At 35.8% G+C, this 22,539-nt stretch overlaps 1 protein-coding gene across 2 annotated transcripts in view; it reads left to right on the top strand.

Moving 5' to 3' along the window:
- The window catches only part of WASL (WASP like actin nucleation promoting factor), an 84,224-nt gene that overhangs the window by 49,819 nt on the left and 11,866 nt on the right, over positions 1–22,539 (top strand). Inside the window, exons 5-10 of one of the 2 annotated variants that reach the window (XM_040259557.1) lie at positions 3,090–3,113; positions 12,776–12,944; positions 13,973–14,015; positions 15,833–15,986; positions 17,802–17,819; positions 21,598–22,118. In XM_040259557.1, coding sequence (XP_040115491.1) covers positions 3,090–3,113; positions 12,776–12,944; positions 13,973–14,015; positions 15,833–15,986; positions 17,802–17,819; positions 21,598–22,118 — 929 coding nt within the window. The remainder of the gene's footprint in view (positions 1–3,089; positions 3,114–12,775; positions 12,945–13,972; positions 14,016–15,832; positions 15,987–17,801; positions 17,820–21,597; positions 22,119–22,539) is intronic. The other variant, XM_040259558.1, reaches the window with a different exon arrangement.

Here is a 22,539-nt window from a genome sequence, read left to right as displayed (position 1 = left end):
TTGTTGTTGTTGTTTTGAAGATTTTTTTAGAGAACTCCAATAATCTTTTTTGTTGATAATATTTAATATACACTGACTCTTAATGTTTGCATTTTTATTCCATTATGTGTAACTCACATTTTAAAAAGTATTTTATATTTTGTGAACAAAGACTTTAGGCAAGCCTAGAAGCAGATATGCACAGTTGCAAACAAGATCTGTAAACATTGCTTTTTCTGTGTTTTATACCTAATGTTGTATGTTATAAAATCATAAGGAACTTAGTTTAATGCATGAGACTCTAATATATATAAGACATTAGCAAATGATGCAGGATAATATAGAGCTTTAAATTCATTGATGTGGAACTAACTATTCAACAGTAGTCAAATACCAGGCATCCCTGTTGTAAAGTGGGAGAAAGGTGATTAGGAAAAGTGAACCTCTCCAGAATCATCATCTTAAGCAGATCACTTATAGGACAAATAACTTACGGGAGATGTGACCAGCAAATAGATCCCCTTGAAACTAGCTATGCTCATATATTCCTTGAAAAGTCTTTTTGTATGTCCAAGTATACGTTACCCCAGTTTGAAAATCACTGTATTTAAGGATCTGCTTTACCAGTAAGAAGGAATAAGTCATGAAAAAGCACAGGAATGTAAAGGCATGTGTTACATGTTATACATGTTAACTTATTTTAATGGGTTTCCAAGACGGAGGTCATGTGCAAAATGAAAATAAAATGAACTGAGTTGTTGGCTCACTGTCATCTTATTATATCCTCTTTGTAATGAGTGAATAGAATTATTAGGCACCTATTGTTTTTTACTTCTTTCTGGAGCTAGGTTTGTTTACCGCTTGATTCTACGCTGTGGAAGAATTTAATTCTGTGGAAGAATTTGAGGTTCAGTTCCTGTTTCAGTGATGTGTTGTGGTGCTAGGCCAGAGGCTCCCTGGAACTCCTTTTAGTCAAACTATGTGACATTTTCAATAAAAAAAAGTTTAAAATACTTCTTACCATATGGAATAATTGACTTTGAAATAGATAGGTCACCTAAAGGTGTCTTTCGCCTGGTGCAGGAATTCTGTTTATACAGTTCCTAAGCTTTTAGTCATAGTGTTTCAGAAGCAGAAAGATGGAAACCCACATGGGAGACAGCTGATTCATCACTGGGCATCCTGTCATGCTAAGTCAGCCTTCAGCCTCGCCTCTCTTTAACTTAGATGCATGGGGACCACCTTTTGGAGCAACAGATAATCAGCCAGTTTTAATTTGGAAGCAGTCTACCTACTGTGCCCTCCTTAGGCCTTCACTTCTTTAGCTTAACCACTTCCATTTTATTCCTCACATGATACAATTTATAGACTCACTGTCTGTATATTGTGTTCTGAATGCACTGTAGATTTTTATATCTTCTTCAAATGATCCACATTTAGAAAATGGTCCTGCTTCAAATATGATGTCCAGGTTTGAACATAGTACTCCAACCATGGTATGACTAGTACTGTGATACTAAAAACTTCCCCTGATACGATTAAACACTCTTCTGCTAACATTTCTAGCAAACACTTCACACCATTCGCTCTCATTTTTAATTCAACCAAAGGTTCTCTTTTTTTCTTAACATGGTTCTCAAGCCAGGATAGTGTTACATTTCTAAGTAATTGCTTTTTAGAACTTATACTCTGAACTTCACATTATCTCAGCATATTCCATGTTTGTGTCACCACCAGTTTAAGAAGTATTCCCTCTCTGGATGCAGACGTAACATCACCTTGGAAACTAGAGATTTGACATTCATGGACACAGGATGTGCTTATATCAAATGTTACAGAAAATTACTTCATCAGACCACCAGATGGAGTAATCCATTTGTATTTCCCATTGCCAGGATTTTTAAATTGCCCCTCAGTTAAATCCTATTAATTTTAGGGTTGTGACTGTTTAGAAACTAAATATTTTATTATATTTTTATTTATGGTATTTGGAAAATTTGGAATATTTTGGAAATATGATTTTGGAAAATTTTGTATTACAAAAATCTGTGGAAATTGTGTTTGCAGGAAATTCTTCTAACACTTTTGAACTTTCAGAAAATGAAAATTGTGTCAAACCTAGTATGAATGCAAGAGTATGAGTATGAATGCAACAGATTAATAGCAGTTCTCTGGGTATTACTCCTACTTAGTTGGCTATAGTTTTCCAGTGTTATTTCTGTCTGCCCCCGTGCTTAGGCATGTATAGGTGTTTTCATTAGCTTTATGCTTTCATTCAGTCCCATAGCTTTAAATACTATTTGCTACTGACTCCCCAAATTATATCTACCCCCTTTGACCTCACTGCTGACCTTCAGACTTGTGTGCTCCAGTTGTGTGTCAGAATAGCCTTCAAACTTATATGTATGGACAGAACACTTAATCTAGGCTCCCCAACCTGATTTAGACCTGGTCCTACTCTCCTGGTCTTCCCTGTCCTAGTAAAAGGCATTGGCTCCACCTTGTCACTCTGGCTCACAATGGTTCTTCATAGACCCTATCAGTGAGTCCCATTGTCTCTACCTTCAAAAACATGTCTTGAATCTGTTTCTCACCACCTCTGTTGCTACCACCCTAATCCAAGCCACCGTCATTTGTCATCTGGACTACCTAACGCTCTCACTTGTCCCTCTGCTGTCCCTGTACTCTCTCTTTTCCGCATAGTAACCAGGCAGAACTTTTAAAAACAGATTAGATCATGCCAATTCCCCTGTTCAAAACCTTGTAAGAGCTTCCTGTCATATATGAAATACAGTCAGTATTCCTTAACCCATGTCTTGCAGGATCCTACATGCTCAGTTCCCTGGTTTCCCTTCTGACTTCTCTCCTTCCACTCTTCCTTTGGTTCACTGCAGTCCAGTATTATGGTTTGCCTTTATGCTGTTCTCTCCTGAGGGCCTTTAAATATTCCCTCTCTTGCTTTATTCAAATGGTGCCCAAATGTCAGTTCCTCAGAGAAACTCTTATTAACCACTTATAAGAATAAGACAGAGTTTAGATGAGTTAATTTTGTATGTTGGTTATTGTATTACACATGTCTAATAATATTCTTTCAATTTATTTCCTAACAGAGAAAAGACGAGACCCCCCAAATGGTAAGCTCTTCAATAATTATTGATCAAAGTTTAGATTGTAATTTAATCCTTGTAGGAACAAGTATCATAGACATTGTGCTCAGTTGCTTCAGTCATGCCCGACTCTGTGCAACCCTATGGACCGTAGGCCGCCAGGCTCCTCTGTCCATGGGATTTTCCCGCAAGAAAACTGGAGTAGGTTGCCATTTCCTTCTCCAGGGGATCTTCCGACCAAGGGATTGAACCCAAGTCTCTAACATCTCGGGCATTGGCAACCAGGTTCTTTACCACTAGGGCCACCTGGGAAGCCCCATCATATACATTAATACCTACTATTTAATATGTATGATTAAATATTGTAGTTTATTTTGTTCTTTTAAAATAAATAATAGATGGGGACTTAGAAATGTACTATTCTTTGGCTTTTTTCTAGGATGAGGGAAGACAACAAAGGGTGCCGTTCACTGTTAATTACATCTTAATTCCTTATGTACAGTTGATTTAAGTTCAAAAATTATACAAACTGGTCTTAATGTCTTCCTCAAAAAAACAGTAAATTTTATCTATCAGATTTCTTCATTTCCTACTTTCATGTTTCTTTTTTTTTATTTCAAAAGATTATTTTGCAATGTGAATATGAAACTAGCCCCTTTCAGAATGAACACTGAACTATTCTGGTTTGTTTAAATAAATAGTAGCTGTGCTTACTGTGCTGATGTGTTTAGAACACATAATAGCTGCACATAATCCTCTTTAATTTGATAATGAAGTAATGTGGATTGACATATTAGTAACTGAAATAATGTAGATTGATTTATTTAAAATATATGTAGTTATACTAAAGAATAAAAACAGGATACTAAGATAGAAAGGACAAGGTCCTAGATCTTTTGTGCAGAGTTTCATCCTGGGTCCCATAAACCCTAGCTGAAGTTTTGTGCTAAATATTGTATATATGAGAAGGAAATGGCAACCCACTCCAGTATTCTTGCCTGGAGAACCCCATGGACGGAGGAGCCTGGTGGGCTACAGTCCACGGGGTCGCAAAGAGTCGGACACGACTGAGCAACTTCACTTCACTTTTACTTTCTTTTCTCTGGGGAGAGAGGATCCATGGCTTTCATCACATTGAAATAGGATCCCTGATCCTATGATAGTAAAGAACTGTTGTTCCAGGAGCCTTTGTTATTGTGGGAAATATAGCTGCTGCTTTTTCAAAGGCATCTCAATTCTCTCATCAGAATGTAGGATGATTATTCAGGAAAACACTTAATATAATACAGAGTTCTTAATATATGACAACTGTTGGTGGTTATTTGTTTTTGTTTCTTTTAAACCAACATATTACTTTCTGATTTTGTCCTTAAATTTGTTTTTGTGATAAAATAACATAAACCAGACATTGCTGTATTAGATTTTGGATTATTTACCTTATTAGAATTTTTTTTAAAACTTGACTACTTAATATATGCCAAACATTGTATACTTTGACTTTCTCTTTTGATTGGAAATTTTTAATACTTAGATTACAGGACTGCCTGGGGATAAATAAAGTAAAAGTGTTTAGCATGGTGCTTAATACGTTACCATGATGAAGATAGTGACAGTGATCGTACTTACAGCTACCCTTTAATGGTCATTTGCTACCTGCCAGGCATTGTCCAGAAATCATGTGAAGTAGCCGCTGTTACCCCTGATGTAGATGAGAAGACTGGCACAGATAGGTGACTTGCTCAAGGTCACAGAACTAGGAAAGTGGAGCAAGATTCAGTCTCAAGTGTTCTAGCTCCAGAGCCTGGCTCCTTAACCACTGTGCTGTAACCACTGTGCTACATACATCAGGATGGTTTTGAAGGAGAAACTGAGACCTAGAGAGGCTACCTAACATGCCTTGAGGTGTGCAGCTAGTATGTCACAGAAACAAGGGAAGCAGAGCAGCTGAGCCAGAAATCTTTCATCTGTGAACCTTTAATGTAGTATTAGAAGTTTTTCCACTTGTTGTGTGCTCAATATTTTAATCTCCTCTTTTAATTTATTAAACTCTTTGGCCTTCTGTGAGCATATATTAAGTACTAGTGTGGAAGGCTTCCTAGTGTTAGCATCTTTAGGGGAAGTAACCTGAGATTATAAAGTGTAGATATTGTACAGATAACATAATTAAAGTTAAGGATGTAAGTACTTTTTGATTTTGTAATTTAATCATTACATATAAAATATATTTTTGAAGAAGCACCTAATCCACAATGATTTGAATTTGGGTATTCTTTATGTGACAATGATGCCTTATAATTTTATTACCCCTAGTAAGAAATACCCATAATTAAAAGAACCATTATGGTTCTTGGTTGTAAATCTTAAGATATAAAGTTTTAACCTTTTGGTACAGTGGTCCCAAACTTTTTTTCATTAAATAAACAGAAAATTAAAAAATGGTATTGTTAAAAAATTATACAGCATGTGTTGCCAATATTTGCATACTTATTTATTTATAAGATACACATACAATTAGTAATGGAAATTTTCATATTTTTCCCTGCAGTGTAGTTGCTTGCCTTGTTCTCCCCATGGTGTAGAGAGGACGCAGGAAGATGGCCTGTTGCTTTTCTGCATTTGCTGCGCTGCCACTAGGTGGCGGTGGATGCTTTTAACTGCCTTGCAGAGTCCATGCAGGGGCTTTGTTCCAGTCCTCATTTTGATCAGTCTAGCCGACCTTTTCAAATTGTAACTGTAAAAAAGACACTTTCTGTAGAAGTAACATGTATTCCTGCCCTAAAGTACAATTAGGACAAGCGTTTTCCTCATTAACTCCTAATCCATACACTTTTCTTTTTTTTTTCTCTATTGGTCAACCTCACCTTTTAACTTAGATGCTTTCCAATGATTTGTTCTCAGCTTCATGACTGCTTGACATCAGAGGTCGCTAGGCCACCTGTTTCTCAACTGTTTTACCTTGGTGAGAGCTCTCTGCTTTTTATGTAATTAAGCGGAAGAGTTTAGTTTGTTCTTTTAGTTTTAAATTTAACTAGAAATGCTGTTGAGTGAGAATATTTAAAAAACCTTTTCTCTGATAGTTGTTATTCATCAGAAGAAGGTAATTTGTCATAACTGCTTTTTGAAAAAGAAGGGAAACAGCACCCCTTCATTATGTATTTACATAATACATGTTCTTAGGATGAGTGTAATTTCAGAAATGGAATAAGTAAAGTTTACTAGAAATGATTTATTTCTGTTACCATATCTTTCATAAACTTGATTTTAAAAAATGATTCTGTACTTTATACAAGTTATTAATTTTTAAGTCTGTCACTTTTAACTATTTAATTAGGCTTTAGAACATTATTTTAAATTTATTTCCTAACATCTTCAAACTGTAAAGTAAATGCTGCCAACAAAAATAGCCAAATACTTAGTCTCTTGAATGTGTAAAAAGCCCTTTTTTTCTAAATTTTGAAACTCATAACCATTTCTTGTAACAGTTGGACCACAAACTAAAAGAACTGATAAATTGTTAGAGACATAAAATATACTTACTGTAAAGTTAGTGCTGTTGATCAGTCTTGTCATTTAACTGTTCTGTAGAAAGTACAGTAGTAGTTAATAGAAAGAGTAGTGGACTAGAAACCAAGATAGCAGAGTTTACCTTTTGCTTTGTCACTGACTGTGTGACTTTAGACAGGTCACCTGCCTCTTCCTGTCTTTAATTGTTGTTTTTTGTTTGTTTTGGGTTTTATTATAGAAAGAACACATCTGAGTATCATTCTGTTGATGATGACACTGTCCTTAGCTTTTGTCTAAAATGAAAGATTTCAAAAAACTAGCTAATTTCCCAGCTTATACCAGTTTTTTTAATAGGTCTCTAAAATCTGAATTTTTCTATATAGACTTAATTAAATAGTGTTTTTTAACCAATACTGATGAAGTTTGTGTGAAATAACACTAAGTAGCTAATGGCACAGCTTGGTAGATGCATAACAATATATCCACACCTGATTTTGGAGGAGAGTGAGGAGGGGAAACTTTGGTATTCATTCTGAATATCATTTATATTTCATTCCTGTCCTCTTCATCCTTGACTTTCTTCAGGATGGCTGAGTTATTTTCTCTAGTGAGTTGTAAGCCAGGCTTACAAGAATCTTAACTTTAGTATTTCCCAGAAAAGAATTTAATAGCTTGAATAATTTAAACTGTTAACTTTACCAACTTTATACCATTTAGGACATTCTTAGGATAATAGGTTACTTTTAAATAAACTAAAGTAACATCAAAATATTTTTATTATTCCTTTTTCCTAAAATTAATTATAACTGTTAAATTTTTGTTTTGTTTTTCCGGCTACACCACACAACTTGTGGGATCTTAGTTCCCCAACCAGGATTGAACCCAGTCCTCATGCAGCAGAAGTGCAGAGTTGACTGAAACACCAGGGAATTCCCAAATTCCTGTTGTTTTATAATGGAGAATCTGGCTATTCCTTTATTATTGCTATTTGGACACACCTATTTCAGGAAGGATGACATGCATAAAGAGAGTATCTAACTCTTATATACCTCAAACTGACTTCAGTTCAGTTCAGTCCCTCAGTTGTGTCCCACTCTTAGCGACCCCATGGACTGCAGCAAGGCAGGCCTCCCTGTCCAAAAACAACTCCCGGAGTTTACCCAAACTCATGTCCTTTGAGTCGGGGATGCCATGCAGCCATCTCATCCTCTGTCGTCCCCTTCTTCTCCTTCCCTCTATCTTTCGTAGCGTCATGGTCTTTATAAATGAGTCAGCTCTTCACGTCAGGTGGCCAAGTATTGGAATTTCAACTTCAACATCAGTCCTTCCAGTGAACACCCAAGACTGATCTTCTTTAGGATGGACTGCTTGGATCTCCTTGCAGTCCTAGGGACTCTCAAGAGTCTTCTCCAACACCACAGTTCAAAAGCATCAATTCTTTGGCACTCAACTTTCTTTATAGTCCAACTCTCACATCCATATATGACTACTGGAAAAAACCATAGTGTTGACTAGACGGACCTTTGTTGGCAAAGTAATGTCTCTCCTTTTTAATATGCTGTCTAGGTTGGTCATAACTTTCCTTCCAAGGAGTAAGCATCTTTTAATTTCATGGCTACAATCACCATCTGCAGTGATTTTGGAGCCCAAAAAATAAAAGTCAGCCACTGTTTCCACTGTTTCCCCATCTATTTCCCATGAAGTGATGGGACCGGATGCCATGATCTTCGTTTTCTGAATGTTGAGCTTTAAGCCAACGTTTTCACTCTCCTCTTTCACTTTCATCAAGAGGCTCTTTAGTTCTTCCCTTTCTGCCATAGGGTGGTGTCATCTACATATCTGAGGCTAGATATTTCTCCCAGTAATCGTGATTCCAACTTGTGCTTCTTCCAGCCCAGCATATCTCATGACGTACTCTGCATATGAGTTAAATAAGCAGGGTGACAATATACAGCCTTGATGTACTCCTTTTCCTATTTGGAACCAGTCTGTTGTTCCATGTCCAGTTCTAACTGTTGCTTCCTGACCTGCATACAGGTTTCTCAAGAGGCAGGTCAGGTGGTCTGGTATTCCCATCTCTTGAAGAATTTTCCACAGTTTATTGTGATTCAGACAAAGGCTTTGGCATAGTCAATAAAGCAGAAATCGATGTTTTTCTGAAACTCTCTTGCTTTTTCGATGATCCAGCAGATGTTAGCAATTTGATCTCTGGTTCCTCTGCCTTTCCTAAAACCACCTTGAACGTCTGGAAGTGCATGGTTCCCGTATTGCTGAAGCCTGACTTGCAGAATCTTGAGTATTTCTTTGCTAGCATGTGAGATAAGTGCAATTGTGCAGTAGTTTGAGCATTCTTTGGCATTGCCTTTCTTTGGGATTGGAATGAAAGCTGACCTTTTCCAGTCCTGTGGCCACTGCTGAGTTTTCCAAATTTGCTGACATATTGAGTGCAGCACTTTCACAGCATCATCATTTAGGATATGAAATAGCTCAACTAGAATTCCATCACCTCCGCTAGCTTTGTTCATAGGGATTGCTTCCTAAGGCCCAATTGACTTCACCTTCCAGGATGTCTGGCTCTAGGTAAGTGATCACACCATCGTAATTATCTGGGTTATGAAGATAGTTCTTTTTTTTTGTATAGTTCTTTTTGTATAGTTCTGTGTATTCTTGCCACCTCTTCTTAATATCGTCTTCTGTTAGGTCCATACCATTTCTGTCCTTTATCAAGCCCATCTTTGCATGAAATATTCCCTTGTATCTCTAATTTTCTTGAAGAGATCTCTAGTCTTTCCCATTCTATTTTTTCCTCTATCTTTGCACTGATCATTGAGGAAGGCTTTCTTATCTCCTTGCTATTTTTCGGAACTCCACATTCAGATGGGTATATCTTATCTTTTCTCTTTTCTTTTAGTGTCTCTTCTTTTCACAGCTCTTTGTAAGGCCTCCTCAAACAGCTGTTTTGCTTTTTTGCATTTCTTTTTCTTGAGGATGGTCTTGATCCCTGTCTCCTGTAATGTCTCAAACCTCCGTCCATAGTTTATCAGGCACTCTGTCTATCAGATCTGGTTCCTTAAATCTATTTCTGACTTCCACTGTATAATCATAAGGGATTTGATTTAGGTCATACCTGAATGGTCTAGTGGTTTTCCCCACTTTCTTCAGTTTTTCTGAATTTGGCAATAAGGAGTTCATGATCTGAGCCACAGTCAGCTCCCGGTCCTGTATAGAGCTTCCCCATCTTTGACTGCAAAGAATATAATCAATCTGATTTTGGTGTTGGCCATTGGTGATGTCCACATGTAGAGTCTTCTCTTGTGTTGTTGGAAGAGAGTGTTTGTCATGACCAGTGCGTTCTCTTGGCAAAACTCTATGAGCCTTTGCCCTGCTTCATTCTGTACTCAAAGGCCAAATTTGCCTGTTTCCTACTTTTGCATTCCTGTTGCCTATAATGAAATGATTAAGGGTGTTCTTAAATGTTATTAAGTATAAAGATAGGAGAGTAATAATTTGCAGCATCTTCTTTGGACGGTGTTGCTGATAATGATGAGTAATGATAAATTGTAAGAGCAGAGAAAACAGAATGAGAAGTAAAAAGTGAGCACTAGATAAGTCTATGAAGATACTAGTATGATCCCAATTCAACCCTTTAACACTTGAATTCTCGTTATTTTTAATAAGTCCCTTTTTTTGAAACTACAGTGAACTCAAATCTTGAATCTGAACAAATTTGAAAATCTAGTTCTTTATCTCCTATTTAATAAACTTCTATATTGCTTAACTAACCTTTAATTTTTGTCCAATTATTGTCAGATTATTCCTTGATGCTGAATCAGCTTTTAATGGTTTTATCCATATTGTTCATTAGCTTCCATTTTTTTCCAAGAAGAATTTTTACTTCTTGCCAATATGAGCAATTTCCCTCAGAATTTTGTATGAAACTATAAGTAGAACTTTTAGACATTTACTTACTATACTTAATGACTTTGAATATTAAGGGAAAATAGCTGAATTGTGTATATCTTTTAGTTGTGTACAAATTATTTGTTTGATAAATTGGCAGATGGCGTTTATAATTTTATTTTTACTGTATTTCATCTTCAGTAGTAGAGTTGAGGGAGAAAAAATTAGTTATATATTATTTTGTATGGAGATAAATGTTTTATTTCAGACAGTGTTTATGAATAGGTTGCCTTTGAGGTTTTCAGGATAATTGAAGAGTTATTGTCAAGCTGGCATTTAGTGATCACTTGTCGGACACGATTGAGCGACTTCATGTTCACTTTGCACTTTGATGCATTGGAGAAGGAAATGGCAGCCCACTCCACTGTTCTTGCCTGCAGAATCCCAGGGACGGGGAGCCTGGTGGGCTGCCATCTATGGGGTCACAGAGAGTTGGACACGACTGAAGTGGGTTAGCAGCAGCAGCAGCAGTATACATTAGCCTATGATTTCTTAGGGTTTCTATCTGCCATTCTATGATTGTGTTGGAGATTCCATACACCACCCCTCCAGTTGGTGATTCGCTAGAAGGACTCAGAAGACTGAGCATATAGTAAAGATTTCTTACAGTGAAAAGATACAAAGCAAGAACTAAAAAAAGGGAAAGACACGTGGGATTAAGTCTGGGGGGAACCACACACAAGCTTCCAAGAATATTCTGGCATTGGTGTCAGGAAATGTGCTTAATTTCTCTAGCAATGAGTTGTTGCAACACACATGAAATGTGTTAAGGAGAAACTCAGTGCCTGGGGTTTATTGGGGGCTAGTCATGTGGGCATCTTCTGTCTAGAACTTGCCAAGATTCTAGACTCACAGAAGGAAAGCAGGTATCAGCATAGAACACACTGATAGCACTAATAGTTGAGACACAATGAGCCCATCTTATCAGGGAATAAGAACCCTCTTAAAATCCCAGATCCTTAGATGCCAGCTAAGGGCCAGCCCTGCAAGCAGGCCTTTCTAAAGATAGCAGTCTTAGGCCCACTGTGTTAACTCTCTCTCTGCATAATAGTGATTATATTTTATACATTGTTTTTAAAATTGTCATTACTAATGGCACCCCACTCCAGTACTGTTGCCTGGAAAATCCCATGGACAGAGGAGCCTGGTAGGCTGCAGTCCATGGGGTCGCTAAGAGTCGGACACGACTGAGTCAGACACTTTGACTTTTCACTTTCATGCATTGGAGAAGGAAATGGCAACCCACTCCAGTATTCTTGCCTAGAGAATTCCAGGGATGGGGTAGCCTGGTGGGCTGCCGTCTATGGGGTCACACAGAGTCGGACACCACTGAAGCGACTTAGCATGATCATCTCAGAGGAGTTTGGTTTAATAGGAAGTTTTGTCAAAGAATCATACATTTAAATGGAATCGCTGAGGAATATGTGTTGCCCTTCAGTTTAATTTTTAGAGGAATCTTTAAGATGAGTTTGTTTCATTCGGACTTTCATACCTTTAAGAGCAAGAGCACTTTTATGATTTATAAAGCAAAATTCTCTGTACATTTAGTGTCACTCCTGGAGATGCTGTTAATAATATCTGAAAATGCCGAGGTCTTTTTACTGTTGATCCTTATGGAAGATAAAATGTTTTAAGAATTTTTGTGTCTTAAATTTTTGAGCTATATACTTCTGATAGCCTAAGTATATGTATAGTAATGAGGAGGATGCTACTAGATTTAAATATTATTTTGGAAAAAATGATAATAATAATTATATAAGCATCTTTTTTCCTCATAGACTAATAATGTTGAAATAAAGAAGTAAATCTAGATTTCTTTACTAGATTTAAAACAAAGATGCTTCTTTTCTTTTACTCTTCTTATGTAATGTATGCCACTTTATTAATGAGTAATATGTTGGATGTGAAGCTTGTAATAGTCAAAATTTAATGGATCAGATAAATTTAAATTCTTGTTGAAAATTCATGTACGTTATGAGATTTAGTATTATAAAAATAGAAGTTTTCTTTGAAATAATGTATCTATGCTAATTTAAGAGTTTGTTATAGACTTTTACAATTTAAGAATTTTTGAAATTTATTATTTATAAAAATTAACATGTGATTTTAAAACAAATAATCTATAGTATTGAAGTGGTCCTGCTTCAGAAAAAGGTATTTAAATTATAAATTATGATTGTGATAATTCTTAAATCTCTTTCATATTATTTTGACTTTATTTGCAGGTCCTAATCTACCCATGGCAACAGTTGACATAAAAAATCCAGAAATTACCACAAATAGATTTTATGGTCCACAAATCAACAATATCTCCCATACCAAAGAAAAGAAAAAAGGAAAAGCTAAAAAGAAGAGGTTAACTAAGGCAGATATTGGAACACCAAGCAATTTCCAGTAAGGCAGTTCTTTTATTATTCTTTACTTTTGATTTATTCATTTCTACTCTCTTTTTAAATTGTTAGAAAGTTCTGTTTTCTTTTTGGGAGACCCCTTCCATTTATTGCTTGCATACCTTCAGCTATAATTTTGTTGTTAGAGTTTTTAAAGGCTATTGATCAATAGACTTTTTATGAATCTTAGTTAATTTACTTTTCCACCTATCAGAAAAGAAAAATTAGAGTTGCTTTTTCAACTAATTGTTGGACATGAAAATGAAATCTCACTTTTCCCTATAAATGATATTTGGAAATTACCTAAAGGCATTGTCCTATTCTGTTTGGGCTGCTATCAGAATACTATAGACTGGATAGCTGATAAAGAACAGAAATTTATTTCTCACAGTTCTGGAGGATGTAAAGAGGCAGGCAAGATTTATTTAGTGTCTTGTAAAATCCCACTTCTTAGTTCATTGCCGTCTTCTCATTGTGTCCTCACATTTTGGAAGAGGGTGAGAGAGCTCTCCAGGCCTCTTTCTTAATGGCACCAATCCTATTCTTGGGGAATCCACCTTCATGACCTGATTACCTCCCCAAATCCTCATCTCCAGGAATTATAGCACTGGGATTCGATCTCAAGATAGGAGTTTTTGGAAAACACACAGTCTATTGTAGGCATCAAACCTTTGATATTCATTTGATGTATTTCAAGCATTCTCATATGCATGACTTCGTTTCTTCATTACAGAATTCCTGTCCTCTTATACATGTAATGCTTGTATTCTTAGGCTAGTTTGACAGTTAAGGAAATGGATGCTCAGAAAGATTGTGCAGAAATGTTAAGACTCAGTTAGTAGTGGAGCTGGGGCTAGAATCCTGGTCTCTTGACTACTTATACACTTTTTTTCCCTGAAAATGATTATGTCTATGAGAACCATTAGTTCAGGCCAAAAATTCACTGGTTGGGATGGATTTCATGTATATTATGTTTTTATTGTCACTTAACGCTTTTTTTTTTTTCTGTTTTTTTTCTGTCTGCTACTTTAGACACATTGGACATGTGGGTTGGGATCCGAATACTGGCTTTGATGTAAGTTATTTTCAAGCCATAAATGTTATAACTCTAAATATGTGGGAATGTCATGTCCTACTTTTAGACTTTTATACATTTTTGTGAGTTCTAGTGTTTGGTTGAATGTGCTTATATTTATGTTCATATTCCACTGAGGTTTGAAATCATGTATTGTTCTATCATTGATGGCTAAGTCTCTCTAGAAACTAAGACTCTTTAGAGACTCTCTTTAGAGAGGTTATTTTTTTTTTTTTAACTCTTTGGCTTTATCTACTATAATATGAAATCTCTATGTTTTGAAAGCCAAGAGGAGAAAATTGTTTCTTCAAAGTGATCATTTGAGGGGAATATAAGCCAAATTACTTGAAAGTACTAAGGTCACATTCTGAATATCCAAAGATTGTCTACATCTTTTTATTCTATTACTCTTTTTGATGATTTCAACACTCATTCACTTACAGCATTTGAGCAAAATAATTGAAAATTGGTTACCTAAGTTTACGTATTTAACATTTGACTGATAATCATGGTTTGGAAAAATTATGTCAAAAAGAAATATTATTTGTGATTAGAATCAAAAATTATTTTGGTTACTTTTTTATTAATAGAACTACAGTGGTAGCACCACAATATTTAAAAAAAAAACTTTTTTTTTTTTTTCTATTAGGGTATAGCCAATTAACAAATAATGTTTTGATAGTCTGAGGTGAACAGTGACGGGACTCAGCCATACATATACATATACCCACTCTCCCCCAAGGGCTTCCTAGGTGGTTCTAGTGGTAAAGAACCACCAATGCAGGAGACATAGGAAACGTGAGTTCGATACCTGGGTTGAGAAGATCCCTGGAGAAGGGCATGGCAGCCCACTCCAATATTCTTGCTTGGAGAATCACATGGACAGAGGAGCTTACCAGGCTACAGTCCATAGGATCACAAAGAGTCGTACACGACAGAAGCGACTTGGCATGTGCATTCTCTCCCAAACTCCCTTCCCATCCAGATGCCACATGACATCAAGCAGAGTCCCATGTGCTGTAGAGTAAGTCCTTGTTTGTTAAGCATTTTAAATATAGCAGTGTATACATTTCCATTTGGCAACCGTAAGTTCCTTCTCTAAGGCTGTAAGTCTTCTGCTTTTTTGTAAGTAAGTTCAGTTGTATCATTTCTTTTTAGATTCCACATATAAGGGATGCCATATGATATTTCTCTATTTGATCTGCTTCATTCAGTCAGTATGACACTCTCCAGGTCCATCTATGCTGCTGCAAATGGCATTATTTCATTTTCAGTGGCTGAGTAATATTCCGTTGTGTATATGTACCACATCTTCTTTATCCATTCCTGTCAGTTGACTTTGAGGTTGCTTCCATGTCTTGTCATAAACAGCACCACAGTATTTTTGAATGCCTCTTTGTGTTGGGCATTTATAGGGTACTTGGGTTATGAAGAGGTACTTGACCTCAAATTTTTTAATAGATTTAATAATACTTTTTGTGGTTATATCTAAATTTTATTTAGGACAAGGTAGAATAGATGAACTTTAGAGATGTATCAGTCTTGAAGGGATTGGTAAAAATCTAAATAAGATGCTTTCTTTACAAAGGTAGGAAACAAAAAGAAAACATAAAATATAAAGCCTATTTGTTCTTATCTTTTTCTGTTTTTTATAAGATATTTACTTAGCATATAAATATTCTAACTATATTAAAAATTTATAAACATAAAAGAAAATAATTTCATAAAAGGCACAGATATGAGAATAAAACTTTAACTTGCTGTTGTGAAAAAATGGGGATAGATTTTATAGTTAGCAGTTATTTTCTCTGTTGTAGCTGAATAATTTGGATCCAGAATTGAAGAATCTTTTTGATATGTGTGGAATCTCAGAGGCACAACTTAAAGACAGAGAAACATCAAAAGTTATATATGACTTCATTGAAAAAACAGGAGGTGTTGAAGCTGTTAAAAATGAACTACGAAGGCAAGGTAACTTTTTTTTTCTATTTAGGCATTCTGACTATTTTTCCTTTGAATCTTTTGAGGTCAGTTGCATGGATGACAGCTAAATATGTTCATGTGAACCTTCCTTAAGCAGAATGTTGTAATTTATGGGATAACTTGTTTAGCCCAGTGTACTATATTTTACATTATTTCAGTATAACTAAAAAACTTGTCAAGGCTTTTCTAACTATTTAAAAGTCTTATATTAAATTCATGGAAAAAGTCTGCTGGCTGTTTGGTTTTAGAATAAAAAAATGTAGTTGCATATTTCACTTGGTAAATGTTAGAGACCACTATCAAAGTTGCATTTATTACAATTAGAAGTAGTAATTTAAAGGTCATTATGAATTCTATAATGTATAATAAGCATTTTTAGAATATAAATAATGCAAAATCTGTTTATTTTGAAATAAATTTTTTTCTTAGCTAAAATATAAAACTCACCATTTGGTACCTGAAAACACAGACAACTTGCACCTTTTTAAGATTTGATATTTTATTTAAGTCACCATGTTTTTTGGTCATATCTTAATAATTGTCACAATTAAATGTAAATACAGTTAACTCTGAGTTTTCCAATATGACTGTTACCTCTTTGCCAGTTTATTCATTGGGGGCTACTTTTCTTTCTCCTTTTTGCATACTCATGATAAGACAGTGCAGCAAAACAAAAGCTCCAGATAATCAAAGCATTCTTTTGAAGAATTTAACTGACATTTTAAATTAGGTATTTGACCTACCTGTATCTTTTTCACTGCTGTGTTCATTCATTCATTCATTCATATATTCAGTAAACATTATTGTGTTAGCACTAGTCTCTACTCAGGATATTTAGATACAAAGATATGGTTTCTGCCCTCAGAAATCTTACTATCTATTGTGACAACAGATAATGTAAACAATCATACAGTCATAATTGCTGTTGTGGAAACACAGTGCTCATTCCACTGAAAATAGTATGATGATGATTTATTTTGTTGAAAAAAATCACATTTCCAAATTGTATGGATTTTTAATAAAAACATCTGGGCAACATTGTTTTTAAATGCTGCCAAAATAATTCATGGTTATAATTAGTGTGCAGATGATGGAGGTCTTGAAGACCTAGTTTGTTCCTTGACTCTCTTTTTCTCCTCTGTTACCACTCACCTTCATCTTATACCAGATGATGCTCAGGGTCTCTCTGAACTGTCTGAATTTATAAGTTTATAAATACTCTTGGCATTTATTAGACAGTCCATATTGCTGGCCTCTCAGCTGAATATCTGTAACCGAGCATGGTTTGTATTAACTTGATTGAGTTTGTTGTTTTAAACTTTCTTATTACTGCTTTTTATTCTAGCTGCTTTTAAAGTATCAAATTAGGCAAAGTCCTCAATTGAAATTACCTAAAGCAAAGGAAAAATTTCATAGGCATTACCAAAAATATACTTCAGGAACTTAATACTCAAGAATCTTAACTCCCAGTGTGGAACTTTTTAGACACCCAAGAATGATTTTATAAAAGATACATTTTTTAAGAGGAAGAATAAAAAGACAGATAATGATTTATTATGGAAATGTTTCTTAGGCGAAGCATATAGCACGTTCAGAAGTATGATAAAAATAGGGAGAAGTTTATGAAGTTGCCATAAAAATAGGTTTTGTAAGACCGGATTCAGATTTCTTGAAATTATTTTGTAAAATCATGTCATCGGGCTTGTAAAAAGTGGAAAACCTTATCATTTCCAGTATATCTTTTTGTGTATCTGTGCAGTTGTTTGAAGTCCATTAATTTATAATAAATAATCTGCTCTTTAGGTCCACCACAGTGGAGTGGTATGTATGGGGGATGTTATTTGACCCAGTGTCCTAAATTATGCATGTGTTTATTTTCAAAGAAGCTATAACTCATTTATCCTGCCTCCAAAACTAATCCAGTAAGGTTTTCTTCCCTTTATTCAAACTAATGTTTGGGGTATATAGATGCTAAAGTAAGAAAGGAAATTTATTTCTATGAGTCAGAGTTCATTTTTGTCTGTAATTTATTTTTTTTTAAATTCTGTGTGTTACCTCTTACCTCACTGCTTTTTTTTATTATTACTTATTATACTTATTTTTAGTGATAGGTTTTTACACTTGGCATTATTTCAATAACTTACATAAAATATACCTAATATTTTTACATTAATTTGGGGAAGTTCAGTTCAGTTACTCAGTCATGTCTGATTCTTTGTGACCCCATGAACTGCAACACGCCAGGCTTCCCTGTCCATCACCAACTCCCGGAGTCTACCCAAACCCATGTCCATCAAGTCGGTGATGCCATCCAACCATCTCATCCTTTGTCATCCCCTTCTCCTCCTGCCCTCAGTCTTTCCCAGCATCAGGGTCTTTTCAAATGAGTCAGCTCTCTGCATCAGGTAGCCAAAGTATTGGGGTTTCAGCTTTAGCATCAGTCCTTCCAAAGAAATCCCAGGGCTGATCTCCTTCAGAATGGACTGATTGGATCTCCTTGCAGTCCAAGGGACTCTCAAGAGTCTTCTCCAACACCACAGTTCAAAAGCATCCATTCTTCGGCACTCAGCTTTCTTCACAGTCCAACTCTCACATCCATACATGACCACTGGAAAAACCATAGCTTTGACTAGACAGACCTTTGTTGGCAAAGTAATGTCTCTGCTTTTTAATACGCTTTCTGGGTTGGTCATAACTTTCCTTCCAAGGAGTAAGGATCTTTTAATTTCATGGCTGCAGTCACCATCTGCACTGATTTTGGAGCCCAGAAAAATAAAGTCAGCCACTGTGTCCACTGTTTCCCCATCTATTTGCCATGAAGTGATGAGACCGGATGCCATGATCTTAGTTTTCTGAATGTTGAGCTTTAAGCGGGGAGGACTAAACATAAACATGCAGTTGGGTAAAGGACAACTCAGGGAGTTGTCAGTATTTCCATAGATTCAGATCTGTTTTGAATAATATATGCCTGGTTTGCTTAATCCTGATGAGAGTGCATGAGAGCAGTTCTTCAAAGTGTTTCCTGAATTCTGTAACACATTTCTTTTAAATATTAATGTATTTATATTGTTTTATAATTTCTGCTTATAATTCCCTTAAATATCAAATATCTGGAGTTATCTACTGGTTGGTTACTCTTAACTTGATCTCAAATAATTATTTTTAAGTATATCAGCTTTTCGTTTTAGTGTACTATAAAGTGTAACTGCACATTACAGTGTACCAAAAAACTACCAAGATGAAGTTTTTTTCTGAAAGCTTCAGTCTCTCTTCCTTTCTCATTAAGCTTTGATAGTAAGGACAGTTTGATTTGTTTTAACTTTTGTGTCATGCTTTTTATTTACTAATTAAATATCTAAGAACTGTCATTGTCATTCTGAATCTGGTGTTTGTGGTAACTCAGAGTTTTGAAAACCTATAGGCCTTCAGACTTTCTCATAGTGGTGTGTGGTGTCTGCCCAGTAGACATTTTTGTGCATGTGAACCTAGCTAATGTTGTGCCATCTCTTCTATCTTCTCCTGTCTTAATTCCTTCATATTTTTACCTTGGGATATGGCATATCTTCGGCATACTTTCCTTTTTATGTAGTCATAGTACAGATTATAAAAATAGAAAGGTGGTAATAGATGTTTTCCTCACGAAAATTATAGAGATATTTCCAGTCACTTTTCAGAGAATAGAAATGCTGAACTTGTGCTGTACCCAAATTTGGTATAGCTGATAATTTATTCACTATAAATTAATGCTCTCCCCTTGCCTGAGCAGTAATTTAGTGTCTCGAAGAAGGAAATGGCAACCCACTCCAGTATTCTTGCCTGGGGAATCCCATGGACGGAGGAGCCTGGTAGGCTACAGTCCACAGGGTCGCAGAGTCGGACACGACTGAGCGACTTCACCTTCACCTTGAATGATTATTAGCTGAATCCCAAATTATTCCAGTCAGTGTGCTTACTCCCAGTTCAAAAGAACTTTATTCTCTCTACTGAAGAGATTCTTCACTGTACATAGAAGATTATGGTTCCAGAGTCCTTAGCAAAACCACAGGAAATGATTGACTAACAATACAGTTTTTGTAGTAGAATAGAGTGAGTCCTTTTCCTCTTGATTAGCAAACAATTAAATCATAAAAAATACTAGTTCAGGTAAATATCATTGCTTTTTGAAATGCAAGCCTTAAATTGATTAAAATGAAATCTTTGTATCTGCTTGGAGGATTTGACGTACTCTCTTATTCAGGGGGGTGTACGTAACGTACATAGACCATGTCCTCTTGGTTTTACTGTTACTACAAAATATGTTGGCAAAAGACTGGTCTTAGCAAGTTTGTCTTCCTGCTTTGGATCTGTTGAGAAAATTGGGTGAACCTTAGCTGCAGCAGCAGCATGCCTGGAGTGTAAATCATGGGCACTTGCCTCAGGGGTGGCTTGTATCCAAGTAGGATGACTCTCCTGTTTGCTGCTCCATGTTTCCAGTTTTAAAAGTCTCTGTATCAGGAGACAACACCCTTGTGAACCTTGCCTTACTGTCTTTTTCATCTCATATTTATGACTACATTTGATATCATGTTTTATAGCATATTTCCCATGATTGTCTCAAATGAAATCAGAAAGTAATGTTTGGCTTGCCTTTGAAGTGAGGGTTTTTTCTTTTTTTTTTCCTCTTGGTATCATTGCATTTTTGAGCATCTAACCCTATTATTTGAAATTAAGGTGGGTATTTGTATAGACTGTAGAACTATCCACCAGGAATATATTAGTTTGTACCAGTAAATATAAATAGCTTTATTCCTTAAAAAAGAAAGTTATTTTTTTTCCTACTCACTCTTTAATGAAAAAATAATGAAGTTTATTATTCTGTAAATTTGTGTACGCTCTTGGTAAAATCATGCCTCTGGAAATGGAATAAATTTATACTTTGAATTTCTCTGTTTTAACTTACACTTTACCTTTAGCAAAATAAAAAGGTATATATTATTACTACCAGAGTAATGTTAATATTTTACTAACTTGAATTTTACAGTGTTTAGAAATTTTCAGTAAATTTGTTAATGTCTCCTGAATAAGTAGTTGAACATTTCAGCTGAGTTTAGCTCAGATTAACTTGAATAAATTTTAATAGATTATACTACATTAGCTATTTAATTCTGAATGTAAATTAACTGCATAGAACAGCTAACTATACTTGATTCTTTAAAGAGGAAAAGTAACCATTAATTTTTATTAAAATGTAAATGATGCTTATTGACCAAAATGTTTAATTTCTTTGTTATAGTTTTATTATTATTATATAAAAATGTTTATTCCCTTACCTTGAGAAGTGGTGCTGATTTCTAACAACTAAATTCTACTACTTTAGCAAATACTTTTTTAAGATGAGGAAAGTGATCTTTAGGCTGAGAATTCCCAAATTATTGGGAATTATAAGATATCCTAAGAATTATAAGATATCATCTTTGCTCAGATAGCTTTGTAAAATAAAATACAAAGATGAGGGCTTCTTTTCCTCATACTGTTTTAATGCATGTTGAATATGTTGCTTTTTCAGTATAATGTTTGTGGGGGAGAAAAGCATGCTTTCTTTTTTCTGTTTGTATTTCAGCACCACCACCTCCACCACCATCAAGGGGAGGGCCGCCCCCTCCTCCCCCGCCACCACACAGCTCCGGCCCTCCTCCCCCTCCTGCCAGGGGAAGAGGGGCTCCTCCTCCACCACCTTCAAGAGCTCCCACAGCTGCACCGCCACCACCGCCTCCATCCAGGCCGGGTGTAGGAGTCCCTCCACCACCGCCAAACAGGATGTACCCTCCTCCACTTCCAGCTCTTCCTTCCTCAGCACCTTCAGGGCCTCCACCACCACCTCCACCTCTGTCAGTGAGCGGGTCAGTGGTACCACCGCCTCCGCCTCCGCCTCCGCCTCCACCAGGGCCGCCACCTCCCCCTGGCCTCCCTTCTGATGGTGACCACCAAGTTCCAACTCCTGCAGGAAGCAAAGCAGCTCTTTTAGATCAAATCAGAGAGGGTGCTCAGCTAAAAAAAGTGGAACAGAACAGTCGGCCGGTGTCCTGCTCCGGAAGGGATGCACTTTTAGACCAGATACGACAGGGTATTCAACTGAAATCTGTAAGTAAGCCATTCTTTTCAATCTAGACTACCTGTCTTCATGGAATTTTTAAAATATTATAAGATGTCTTTGGAAAGAAATCTTTTTTTTTACTTTTTCTCTTGGTATTTTTTTTAACCCTATGAATTTCTGATATTTTTAATACCATAAAATGCACACATTTATACCTTTACCTGTGTAACCTATATTTCTGTATCAAAATATCACCCCAGAAAGTTCCCTCATGCCTCTCTCCCTTCTCAAAAAGAATCACCGATCTTATTTCTGTCACCATAGTTTTAGTTTGCCTATTATAGAACTTCATAAAGAGAATATTGCACTTTGTTCAAAATTCATCATTCTAGACTTTTAAATAAAATTTAATTGTGAGAAAAATCTTTATTAAACTACACAGAATTAAAAGTAGCCATATTGAAACCA

The sequence above is a fragment of the Oryx dammah genome, unplaced genomic scaffold (assembly GCF_014754425.2).
Source record: "Oryx dammah isolate SB20612 unplaced genomic scaffold, SCBI_Odam_1.1 HiC_scaffold_18, whole genome shotgun sequence".
Lineage (NCBI taxonomy): Eukaryota > Metazoa > Chordata > Mammalia > Artiodactyla > Bovidae > Oryx > Oryx dammah.
The sequence above is the reverse complement of the archived record's forward strand: the minus strand, read 5'-3'. Positions and strand labels throughout refer to the sequence as shown.